This window comes from Heterodontus francisci, chromosome 20, assembly GCF_036365525.1.
Source record: "Heterodontus francisci isolate sHetFra1 chromosome 20, sHetFra1.hap1, whole genome shotgun sequence".
In the NCBI taxonomy this organism is placed as follows: Eukaryota; Metazoa; Chordata; class Chondrichthyes; order Heterodontiformes; family Heterodontidae; genus Heterodontus; species Heterodontus francisci.
In genome coordinates, this window is record NC_090390.1 from 86,986,942 (window position 1) to 86,999,244 (window position 12,303).

General features: G+C 48.2%; 1 protein-coding gene across 4 annotated transcripts in view; it reads right to left on the reverse strand.

Annotated features, from left to right (window-relative positions):
• slc2a15b (solute carrier family 2 member 15b) overlaps positions 1-12,303 on the reverse strand; it is a 93,314-nt gene that overhangs the window by 39,008 nt on the left and 42,003 nt on the right. For all 4 annotated transcript variants that reach the window (XM_068053402.1, XM_068053399.1, XM_068053403.1 and 1 more), the window contains exons 3-6: positions 11,037-11,197; positions 6,494-6,618; positions 5,898-6,043; positions 797-929 (exon numbers count right to left, since the gene is read on the reverse strand). In XM_068053402.1, coding sequence (XP_067909503.1) covers positions 797-929; positions 5,898-6,043; positions 6,494-6,618; positions 11,037-11,197 — 565 coding nt within the window. The remainder of the gene's footprint in view (positions 1-796; positions 930-5,897; positions 6,044-6,493; positions 6,619-11,036; positions 11,198-12,303) is intronic.

Sequence of the window (12,303 nt, forward strand, 5' to 3'; positions counted from 1 at the left end):
TTTTTCTTCCTTTTTTTTTTTGGCATTCCTTTTTACATTTTTTACAATCTTTTTTTGTATTTATTTCAGTTCATCTTAGTTTGTTCAGTTTGCTCACCCACTGTTTTTTTCAGGTTGTTTTTCTTCAGGTTTGCACTTGCTGATGTTCAATATTCAGTATATTCACACCTAATCTGTACTAATGCTTTGTCTTTCAACACACCATTAACATATTGTTTGCCTTTGCTCCGTGACCTTTTGGTCAGCTATGTGGCCTGGTCCAATCTGCACCTCCTTTGTTATCTCTTGCCCAACCCCCACCTCACTTGTTTATAATCTGTGACTTTTCTAATATTTGTCAGTTCCGAAGAAGGGTCACTGATCCGAAACGTTAACTCTGCTTCTCTTTCCACAGATGCTGCCAGACCTGCTGAGTGAATCCAGCATTTCTTGTTTTTGTTTGCTATAGACAAAGCACCCTGACTAGAAAGCACTCTACCTCAGAATGAAGCACCCCACGGTCGCATAGCCAACAATCAAATAATAGCAATGTTACATAGCTCCCTTGGGTCAAATATTCTAAATTTCCATCTATTTTTAACCCCGAGTGACTTTGTCGAGTGGTTCTGTCACACTGACTGCAGGGAGGAGTCGAGCTCTGGAATATGTAAGTAGCCACTTTTAATCGATGTTTTATGCTCCCCCTCCCTCTTATGCATCGACAGATCACTCCATCTCCTGCTGTTGCCTTTCCCCTTCCTCTCCTTCCCGCTCATCCCCTCTCCCCCCCGCCCCTTCCTCCTCCCCTCCCTCACACCTCGCACTGTGGCTGCGATGTCCTCTTTCTGAATCAGCAGGTAGCGTGGACTTTCCGGGAACCAGGGCAGAAACAGCAGCTCAACCAGGGCTGGAACCACGATCAGAGACAGAAAGAGAGACCATTCCTTCTCCTGCAATCAGACAGGCACAGGGATAGACAGGGAAAGAGAGAGAGACAGAGAGAGATAGAGCGAGAAATAGAGATAGACAGATAGAGAGAAATAGAGAGAGACAGAGACAGAGGGGGAAAGAGAGAGAGACAGAGAGTGAAAGAATGCCAGAAAGAGAGAAAGCAAGGCCGAAAAAGAGAAAAAGTGAGGGAAAGAAATTGAGTGGGAAAGTGAGATAGAAATAGAGAAAGGAATAGAAAAAAGAAAGACGGAGGGGGGAAAAGAAGAAAATAAACAAATTAAAAGGGAGATCATGTGTGTAGAAGCCGATGTGGATTTGCAAATAACACTGAAGACACATCTCAATGGAAACTAGCTAATTGGCTGAACAACTACTGACCCGTTAGACCCCAGCACAGCCAGACACAAACCAGGCTTGGGTACACAAGAGGTGGGGGTGGGGGGGGGGGGGGGGGGGGTGTGGGTAGACCTGGCACAGGTACCACGGGGTGGGTATACCAGACTCAGGGCCAGCTTGGACCTTGAATCTGAGGCTGTGTGCACCAGCTGCCTGTGCTGATATTCCGAGAAGTCTCTCGTTCAGGGTCAGTTGTGGCTCAGTGGCTCAGACTCTTACCTCTGAGTCAGAACTTTGTGGGTACAAGGCCTACTCCAGAGATTTGAGCACATAACCTGAGCTGATACTCCCAGTGCAGTACTGAGGGAGCATTACACTGTCGGAGGATCAGTACTGAGGGAGTGCTGCAGTGTCAGAGGGTCAGTACTGAGGGAGTGCTGCACTGTCAAAAGGTCAGTACTGAGGGAGCATTACACTGTCGGAGGATCAGTACTGAGGGAGTGCTGCAGTGTCAGAGAGTCAGTACTGAGGGAGTGCTGCACTGTCGGAAGGTCAGTACTGAGGGAGCATTACACTGTCGGAGGGTCAGTACTGAGGGAGTGCTGCGGTGTCAGACGGTCAGTACTGAGGGAGTGCTGCACTGTCGGAGGATCAGTACTGAGGGAGTGCTGCAGTGTCAGAGGGTCAGTACTGAGGGAGTGCTGCGGTGTCAGACGGTCAGTACTGAGGGAGTGCTGCACTGTCGGAGGATCAGTACTGAGGGAGTGCTGCGGTGTCAGACGGTCAGTACTGAGGGAATGCTGCAGTGTCAGAGGGTCAGTACTGAGGGAGTGCTGCACTGTCGGAGGATCAGTACTGAGGGAATGCTGCGGTGTCAGACGGTCAGTACTGAGGGAGTGCTGCAGTGTCAGAGGGGCAGCACTGAGGGAGTGCTGCACTGTCGGAGGGTCAGTACTGAGGGAGTGCTGCACTGTCGGAGGGGCAGCTCTGAGGGAACGCTGTATTGTCAGAGGGGCAGCACTGAGGGAGCACCACATTGTCGGAAGGTTAGCACTGAGGGAGTGCTACACTGCCGGAGGGCCAGCGATGAATAAAATGCTGCACTGTTGGAGCTGCTGTGTTTTGGTTGAGACATCAGAATTCTCACGTGGATAAGGAACTAAGGAATAGGAGCAGGAGTAGGCCATTCTGCCCCTCATGCCTGTTCTGCCATTCAATAAGATCATGGCTGATCTGATTGTGGCCTTAACTCCACTTTCCTGCCTGCTCTCCATAACCCGTTACTCCCTTATAGATCAATAATCTGTCTAACTCAGCCTTGAATATATTCAATGACCCAGCTTCTCGTGCTCTCTGTGAACAGAATTCCAAAGATTAACAAACTTCTGAGAGAGGAAATTCCACCTCATCTCTGCCTTACATGGGAGACCCTTTATTCTGAAACTGTCCCCCCTTGTTCTCGATTCCCCCACAAGGGAAAACATCCTCTCAGCATCTACCCTGTCAAGCCCTCTCAGAATCTTATATGTTTCAATAAGATTCTCATTCTTCTAAACTCCAATGAATATAGGCCCAACCTGCTCAACCTTTCCTCATAAGACAATCCTTTCATTCCAGGAATCAACCTAGTGAACATTCTCTGAACTGCCTCCAGTGCAAGTATATCCCTCCTTAAGTGAGGAGAACAAAGCTGTACACATTACTCTAGGTATGGTCTCACCAATGCCCTGTACAGTTGTAGTAAGACTTCCCTACTTTTATGCTCCATCCCCCTTTGCAATAAATGCCAACATTCCATTTGCCTTCCTAATTAGTTTCTGTAACTCCATGCTAACTTTTTGTGATTCATGTACAAGGACACTCAAATCCCTCTGTACCGCAGCATTCTGCAGTCTTTCTCCATGTAAATAATATTCTGCTTTTCTATTCTTCCAGCAAAAGTGGATAACCCCACGTTATACTCCTGCAAATTATTGCCCACTCACTTAACCTATCTATATCCCTGTGCTTTCCTAACTATCTTTGTATTGTTGGTAAATTTGGCTACAATACACTCAGTCGCTGCGTTCAAGTTATTAATATAGGCTGTAAATAGTTGTGGCCCCAGCACTGATGCCTGTGGCACTGCACTGGTTACAGTTTGCCAACCTGAAAATGCCCCATTTATCCTGACTCTATGTTTCCTGTTAGTTATCCAAGCCTCTATCCATGCTCATATATCACCCCCAACACCATAAGCTCTTGTCTTTTCTGTGGCACCTTATTGAATGCCTTTTGGTAATCCAAATACATTACATCTACTGGCTCCCCTTTATCCACACTACTTGTTACATCCTCAAAGAACTCTAATAAATTTGTCAAGCACAATTTTCCTTTCAGAAAACCATGCTGACTCTGCTTGATCGTATTATGATTTTCTAAACGTGCTGCTTCTACTTCCTTAATAATGGATTCCTGCATTTTCCCAATGATGTTAGGCTAACTGGCCTACAGATTCCTGCTTTGTCTCCCTCCTTTCTTGAACAGTGGTGTTACATGTGCAGTTTCCAGTCGCTGGGACCTTTCCAGAATCTAGGGAATTTTGGAAGATTAGAACCAGTGCATCCACTATCTCTGCTGCCACTTTTAAGACCTTAGGATGCAGGCCATCAGGTCCAGGGGACTTGTCAGCCTTTAGTCCCATTAGTTTTCCTAGTACTTTTTCTCTAGTGTTGGTGATTGTTTTCAGTTCCTTCCTCCCTTTTGCCTCCTGATTTTCTACTATTCTGGGGATTTTTTGTGTCTTCTACTGTGAAGACAGATACAAAATACTTGTTCCAAGTCTCTGTCATTTCCTTGTTTCCCATTATTAATTCCCCAGTCTCATCCTCTCAGGGACCAACACTTGCTTTAGCTACTCTCTTCCTTTTTCTATATTTGTAGAAGTTTTGACTGTCTGTGTCTGTAAAGATCCCACGACACTATTCTGAAGAAGAGCAGGGGAGTTCTACTCAGTCAATATTTATCCCTCAACCAAAATCACTAGAATGATTATCTGCTCATTTGTTTCATTGCTGTTCCTGGGATCTTGCTGTGCGCAAATTGGCTGCAGCATTTCCTACATTACACTGTGAAGCTTTGGGATGCCCTGAGGGTATGAAAGGTGCTAGAGAAATGCAAGTTTTTCTTTATTTTTGCAGCCTGAGTAGCAGTCCCATAACCTTAGGCACATGTTCCTGTGTACATTCACAACAACAACTTACATTCTTATAGCGACTTTAATGAATTAAGTCCCAAGACACTTCACAGGAGCATTATAAAACAAAATATGACACCAAGCCACATAAGGAGATATTAGGTCAGATGATCAAACACTCGGTCAAAGAGGTAGGTTTTACGGAGCATCTTGAGGAGGAAAGAGAAACGGAAAGGTATAGGGAGGGAATTCCAGAGCTTAGGGCCCAGGCAGCCGAAGGCATGGCTGCCAATGGTGGAGTGATAAAAATCGGGGATGCTCAAGCAGCCAGAATTGGAGGAGTGCAGAGATCTTGGAGGGTTGTGCGGCTGGAGGAGGATACAGAGATAGGGAGGGGCGAGGCCATGGAGGGACTTGAAAATGAGGAAGAGAATTTTAAAATCAATGTATTGCTTATCTGGGAGCCCAGGAGGGCTAGGTGAACAGGACTTGGTGCACGTTAAAACAGGCCCAGCAGAGTTTTGGATGACTCCAAGTATACGGAGAGTAGAATGTGGGAGACCAGCTAGGAGTGTGTTGGAATAGTTAAGTCTGGAGGTAACTAAGGCATGAATGAGGGGTTTCAGCAGCAGATGAGCTGAAGTAGGGGGTGGAGACAGGCCATGTTACAAAGGTGGAAATAGGAGTGTGTGGCGATATAGGGTCTTAGTGACTGCACAGATATGTGGTTGAAAGCTCATCCCCCGTTCAGATATGACACGAAGGTTGTGAACAGTCTGGTTCAGCCTCAGACAGTTGCCAGGGAGAGCGATGGAGTCGGTTTGCTTTCTGTGTAAAGCTCCCAGTAACAGTGGAAATATGGGACAGCACTGATCAATAGGAGGTGGTGGCATAGTAGTCATGCCACTGGACTAGTAATCTAGAGGTCCAGGCTAATGCCCTAGGGACATGGGTTCAAATCCTATCAAGGCAGCTGGTGGAATTTAAATTCAATTAATTAATAAAAATCTGGTATTGAAAGCCAGTCTCAGTAATAGGGTCATTAAACTATCAATTGACGTAAAAACCTATCTGGTTCACTAATGTCCTTTAGGGAAGGAAATCTGCTGTCCTTACCTGGTCTGGCCTACATGTGGCTCCAGACCCACAGCAATGTGCTTGACTCTGAACTGCCCTCTGAAATGGCCTAACAAGCCACTCAGTTCAAGGGCAATTAGGGACGGGCAACAAATGCTGGCCTAGCCAGCGACGCCCACCTCCCATGAAAGAATTTCTAAAAAATGGATCTGTCCCCAAACTGGATCCAGATCAAACGTCAGGGACAAACTGATTTAAAGGAATCATTGTGGATCTGGATTGGCTGGAGTGTGGTATTTACTGTGGGTTTTTGGGAGCCGGGCGCTGAATAAACTCAGGGGACAAGGCAAGATGTTCACCTCAGAGTCACGGGACTTACCTTGCCCATCAGCTCCTGGAGCCCCAGCACCTGTGCTGCAAACACTCCCAGACAGATGAAGATAGTGGGGATTAAACCCAGGAATCCTCGCAGATTCTTTGGGGCAATTTCCCCCAAGTACATCGGGACGACACTGAGTGAAATACCTAGAGGCAGAGACAGTGGATTAAGGTACCGACAGGATCTGGTATCGGAAGTAAAGACCTGTCTGCTTGACATACTCTCTCCTCATCTCTATCTTTCTCCCTTTCTATTTGTCCTCCTATCTCTATCTTTCTCTCTATCTGTGCCCCTCTCTGTCTTTGTCCTTCTTTCTCCATCTCTCGATGACAATCTTTCTGTGCCTCTCTCTATCCTTCTATCTGTTTATCTGTGTTTCCCTCTCTGCCCGTCTCACTCTTCATGACCATCGATGTCTCCTGCTCACTGTGCTCCCTCTCTCTTTAATTCTGTCTCTCCCTCTCTACCACTCACTCTTTCTGTCTCTGCTCTCTGCCTCACTTTCTCTCTCCACCCCCCCTCACTCTCCTCTTTGAACAGTTACTCCCACACGAAGCCAGTGATGTGAGAGTGAGTTGCAGAATCTCCTTGTGTACCTGAGTGGATTCCAGTCATGAAGCGTCCCAGGATCACCATTTCCAGGGAGCGTAGCACTTTGCTGAATCCCATTAGGAGTCCGGCCAGTAATACCAGGAGCGTGCTGTACACCAGCGTCCCCTTCCTGTGAATCGGTAAGAGAGATGTGCAGTGGGAAACAGGGCTTCAACTCACCAGCTACAAGATCCATCACTCAGACAATTTGCAGGAGAGCTAGTGCCCGCCCCCCACCCCCCAAACACATCCCCCCCATCCAATCTTTTAGCAAATAATCCACATTTTTATTTGATTTTAACCTCTGTAGTGAGGCTGGTGATTTACAGAGAGCTATGACTCCAGGAGTCCGTGATTCCCCCACTTCGCAGATACCTCACACAGGGGCTGTTATAACTTAGGAACATAGGAGTTATAGAATGGCAACAGCTCAAAAAGAGGCCATTTGGCCCATCACATCCATGCCGGCTCTCTGCAAGAGCAACTCAGCTAATCCCACTCTCCTGCCCTTGCCCTTTAGCCCTCTCATCAGGTGCTTATCCAATTCCCTTTTGAAAGGAACAGGAGGAGGCCATTCAGCCCCTCAAAGCTGCTCCGCCATTCAATGAGATCATGTCTGATCTGTATCTTGACTCCATCTACCTGCCACGGTTCCGTAACCCTTAATATCCTTACGCAACAAAATCTATCAATTTCAGTTTTCACTTGACCCCCAGCCTCGACAGCTTTCTGGGGGAGAGAGTTCCAGATTTCCACTGCCCTTTGTGTGAGGAAGTGCTTCCTGACATCACCCCTGAACGGCCTGGCTCTCATTCTACAGTGCTGCCCCCTTGTTCTGGATTCCACAGGAAATAGTTTTTCTCTGTCCAATCAAATCCTTTTATCATTTTAAACACCTCAGTTAGATCAATCCCTTAATCTTCTAAACTCGAACAGTCTGTGAACTGCAAAGTCATTTTTTGATGTTAATCACTTTGCAATGTTTCTGACAGATGTGATAAGATACTGAAGAATGTGGGGAGGCGGTGGCATAGTGGTATTACCACTGGACTAGTAACCCAGAGACCCAGGGTATTGCTCTGGGTTCAAATCCCACCACAGCAGAAGGTGGAATCTGAATTCAATTAATAAAAAAATCTGGAATTAAAAGCTAGTCTAATGATGGCCATGAAACCATTGTCAATTGTTGTAAAAAACCCATCTGGTTTACTAATGTCCTTTAAGGAAGGACAGGTCCAGTAGAGGTGGTGGCACAGTGGTATACAGTCGGGAGGGAGTTGCCCTGGGGGTCCTCACCATCGACTCCGGACCCCATGAAGTCTCATGGCATCAGGCTGAACATGGGCAAGGAAACTGCCTGCTGATTACCACCTACCGCCCACCCTCAGCTGATGACTCAGTACTCCTCCAGGTTGAGCACTACTTGGAGGAAGCACTGAGGGTGGCAAGGGTGCAGAATGTACTGTGGGTGGGGGACTTCAATGTCCATCACCAAGACTGGCTCGGTAGCACCACAACTGACCAAACTGGCTGAGTCCTAAAGGACATAGCTGCTAGACTGGGTCTGCGGCAGGTGGGGAGGGAACCAACAGGAGCGAAAAACACACTTGACCTCGTCCTCATCAATTTGCCTGCCACAGATGCATCTGTCCATGACAGTATTGGTAAGAATGAACACCGCACAGTCTTTGTGAAGACGAAGTCCCACCTTCACAGTGAGGATACCCTCCATCGTGTTGTGTGGCACTACCACTGTGCTAAATGGGATAGATTTTGAACAAATCTAGCAATGCAAAACTGGGCCTCCATGAGGCGCTGTGGGCCATCAGCAGCAGAATTGTACTCAACTACAATCTGTAACCTCATGGCCCGGCATATCCCCCACTCTACCATTACTATCAAGCCAAGAGACCAACCCGGGTTCAATGAAGAGTGCAGGAGGGCATGGCAGGAGCAGCACCAGGCATACCTCAAAATGAGGTGTCAGCCTGGTGAAGCTACAACACAGGACTACTGGCATGCCAAACTGCATAAACAGCATGCGATAGACAGAGCTAAGCGATCCCATAACCAATGGATCAGATCTAAGCTCTGCAGTCCTGCCACATCCAGTCGTGAATGATGGTGGACAATTGAACAACTAATTGAAGGAGGTGGCGTGATATCAAGAAACGACTGAAGGCACTGGATACTGTAAAGGCTATGGGTCCTGACAATATTCCGGCAATAGTACTGAAGACCTGTGCTCCAGAACTTGCCGCGCCCCTAGCCAAGCTGTTCCAGTACAGCTACAACACTGGCATCTACCCTGCAATGTGGAAAATTGCTCAGGTATGTCCTGTACACAAAAAGCAGGACAAGTCCAACCTGCCAATTACCGCCCCATCAGCCTACTCTCAATCATCAGTAAAGTGACGGAAGGTGTCATCAACAGTGCCATCAAGCAGCACTTGCTTAGCAATAACCTGCTCAGTTTGGGTTCTGCCAGGGCCACTCAGCTCCAGACCTCATTACAGCCTTGGTTGAAACATGGACAAAAGAGCTAAACTCAAGAGGTGAGGTGAGAGTGACTGCCCTTGACATCAAGGCAGCATTTGACCGAGTATGGCATCAACGAGCTCTAGCAAAACTGAGGTCAATGGGAATCAGGGGGAAAACTCTCTGCTGGTTAGAGTCATACCTAGCACAAAGGAAGATGGTTGTGGTTGTTGGAGGTCAATCATCTGAGCTCCAGGATATCACTGCAGGAGTTCCTCAGGGTAGTGTCCTAGGCCCAACCATCTTCAGCAGCTTCATCAATGACCTTCCTTCAATCAGAAGGTCAGAAGTGGGGATGTTCGCTGATGATTGCACAATGTTCAGCACCATTCGTGACTCCTCAGATACTGAAGCAGTCCATGTAGAAATGCAGCAAGACCTGGACAATATCCAGGCTTGGGCTGATAAGTGGCAAGTAACATTCGTGCTACACAAGTGCCAGGCAATGACCATCTCCAACAAGAGAGAATCTAACCATCTCCCCTTGACATTCAATGGCATTACCATCACTGAATCCCCCACTATCAACATCCTAGGGGCTACCATTGACCAGAAACTGAACTGGAGTAGTCATATAAATACTGTGGCTACAAGAGCAGGTCAGAGGCTAGGAACAGTTAGGGCAGCACAGTGGCGCAGTGGTTAGCACCGCAGCCTCACAGCTCCAACTACCCGCGTTCGGTTCTGGGTACTGCCTGTGTGAAGTTGCAAGTTCTCCCTGTGACCGCGTGGGTTTTTGCCGGGTGCTCTAGTTTCCTCCCACAGCCAAAGACTTGCAGGTTGATAGGTAAATTGCCTCTAGTGTAGGTAGGTGGTAGGAGAATTGTGGGGATGTGGTAGGGAATATGGGATTAATGTAGGATTAGTATAAATGGGTGGGTGATGGTTGACTCAGTGGGCCAAAGGGCCTGTTTCAGTGCTGTATCTCACTATGACTATGTATCCTGCGATGAGTAACCATCTCCTGATTTCCCAAAGTCTGTCCAACATCTACAAGGCACAAGTCAGGAGTGTGATGGAATACTCTCCACTTACCTGGATGGGTGCAGCCCCAACAACACTCAAGAAGCTTGACACCATCCAGGACAAAGCAGCCCGCTTGATTGGAACACCATCTACAAACATTCACTCCCTCCACCACCGACACACAGTGGCAGCAGTGTGTCCCATCTACAAGATGTACTGCAGCAACGCACCAAGGCTCCTTAGACAGCACCTTCTAAACCCGCGATCTCTACCAACTAGAAGGACAAGGGCAGCAAATGCATGGGAACACCACCACCTGCAAGTTCACCTCCAAGTCACACACCATCCTGACTTAGAACTATATCGCTGTTCCTTCACTGTCGCTGGGTTGAAATCCTGGGACTCCCTTCCTAACAGCACTGTGGGTGTACCTACCTCACATGGACTGCAGCGGTTCAAGAAGGCAGCTCACCACCACCTTCTCAAGGGCAATTAGGGATGGGCAATAAATGCTGGCCTAGCCAGCGATGTCCACATCCCATGAATGAATAAACAAATCATTCTTTCCTCCAGACAGTGACAGTTTCTAGACTGTTTAGGGTGGGGAAGAATTTCCTGTCTGGGTGGGGCAACATATCCTTCTAATGTGGTGTTGAGGCATTCAGTCCAACAGATCCCAGGTTAATCTCCCAGCCTGCGCTGAGTGAACCCAGTCTCACCTGAGGCACAGGGAGACGTGCAACTATCAGCCTCAGCACCCAAGGGGTGGAGTCGGGAAATCAACATGCTCCGAATCACTATCCAGGTGAGAATTTAAAAACGAGGTGTTGCTTGATAGTGAGCACAGGGGTGATGGGTGAACGGGACACAGTGCTAGTGAGGACATGGGCAGCAGAGTTTTCGATGAGCTCAGGTTCAGAGGGTAGAATGTGGGAGACCAGCCAGGAGTGTGTTGGAATAGTCAAGTCTGGAGGTAACGAAGGCACGAATGAGGGTTTCAGCAGCTGAGACGGGGTGGTGACGGGCAATGCTTTCAATACTTACTGACCGAACCTTGCCACCAGCAGCCCGACGCACAGCGAACCAAACAGCCCACCGACGGCAAACACCGAGACAGTCGCTGAGTAAAGCAGCACCAAATGATGGGGAGATAAGGTCTGGTTGAATCGCTCCAGGATGGTGTCGTTGTAGAAATCTTTAATATACTGGAAATAAATAATTCAAGAGTGACTTTCAAAAGGGAATCAGGTAAATACTTGAAGAGGAAAATTCACAGAGCTATGGGGGCAGAGCAGGGGGACTGGGACTAATTGCTTCAAAGAGGCGGCACAGACATGATGGGCCGAATGGCCTCCATCTGTGCTGTAAGATTCCATGATTTGCTACAAGCAGGCAGATTCAGACAGGAAATTCTTCGGAGACACTAAAGCTCCGCTCCCTTGGACAAACCTTGCTGCCTCTTCCTGACACTCTTGAGTGTTTTTACTCCTCAGAATCCTGGAACTCCCTTCCTAACAGCACTGTGGGTGTACCTACCCCACATGGACTGCAGCGGTTCAAGAAGGCAGCTCACCACCACCTTCTCAAGGGCAATTAGGGATGGGCAATAAATGCTGGCCTGGCCAGTGACGCCCACAGCCCGAGAATTAAATAAAAACCACAAACATTACACATCTTTGACAGCTGCCTTATTGACCTGACAGTCACTCAGGGCCTGACAGCTTTCCCACATTTCCCTTCACCTTGTCAACTCATCCACACAACCCACAGTCTGGTCCCAAACCCTAAACGCACTCAGCCTGTCTATGAAAACATTAACCTCACCTCAATCCCACGCTCACCCTCGCATCCACACTGATCTTCGCCTCACTCCCACACACACCCTCACTTCACACGCACACTCACTCTCACTGCACTCCCACACACACCCTCACTTCACACCCACACTCACTCTCACTGCACTCCCACACACACCCTCACTTCACACCCACACTCACTCTCACTGCACTCCCACACACACCCTCACTTCACACCCACACTCACTCTCACTGCACTCCCACACACACCCTCACTTCACACCCACACTCACTCTCACTGCACTCCCACACACACCCTCACTTCACACCCACACTCACTGTCACCGCACTCTCACACTCACCCTCACCTACACACCCTCACCTCGCACCCACATTCACCCTCCAGCCACACTTGCACCCACACTTACCTCACACCCACACTCACACCCACCCTCGCATCCACACTCACCTTGACCCACTCCCGCACTCACAGCACTGCCTCACCTCACCTTGTA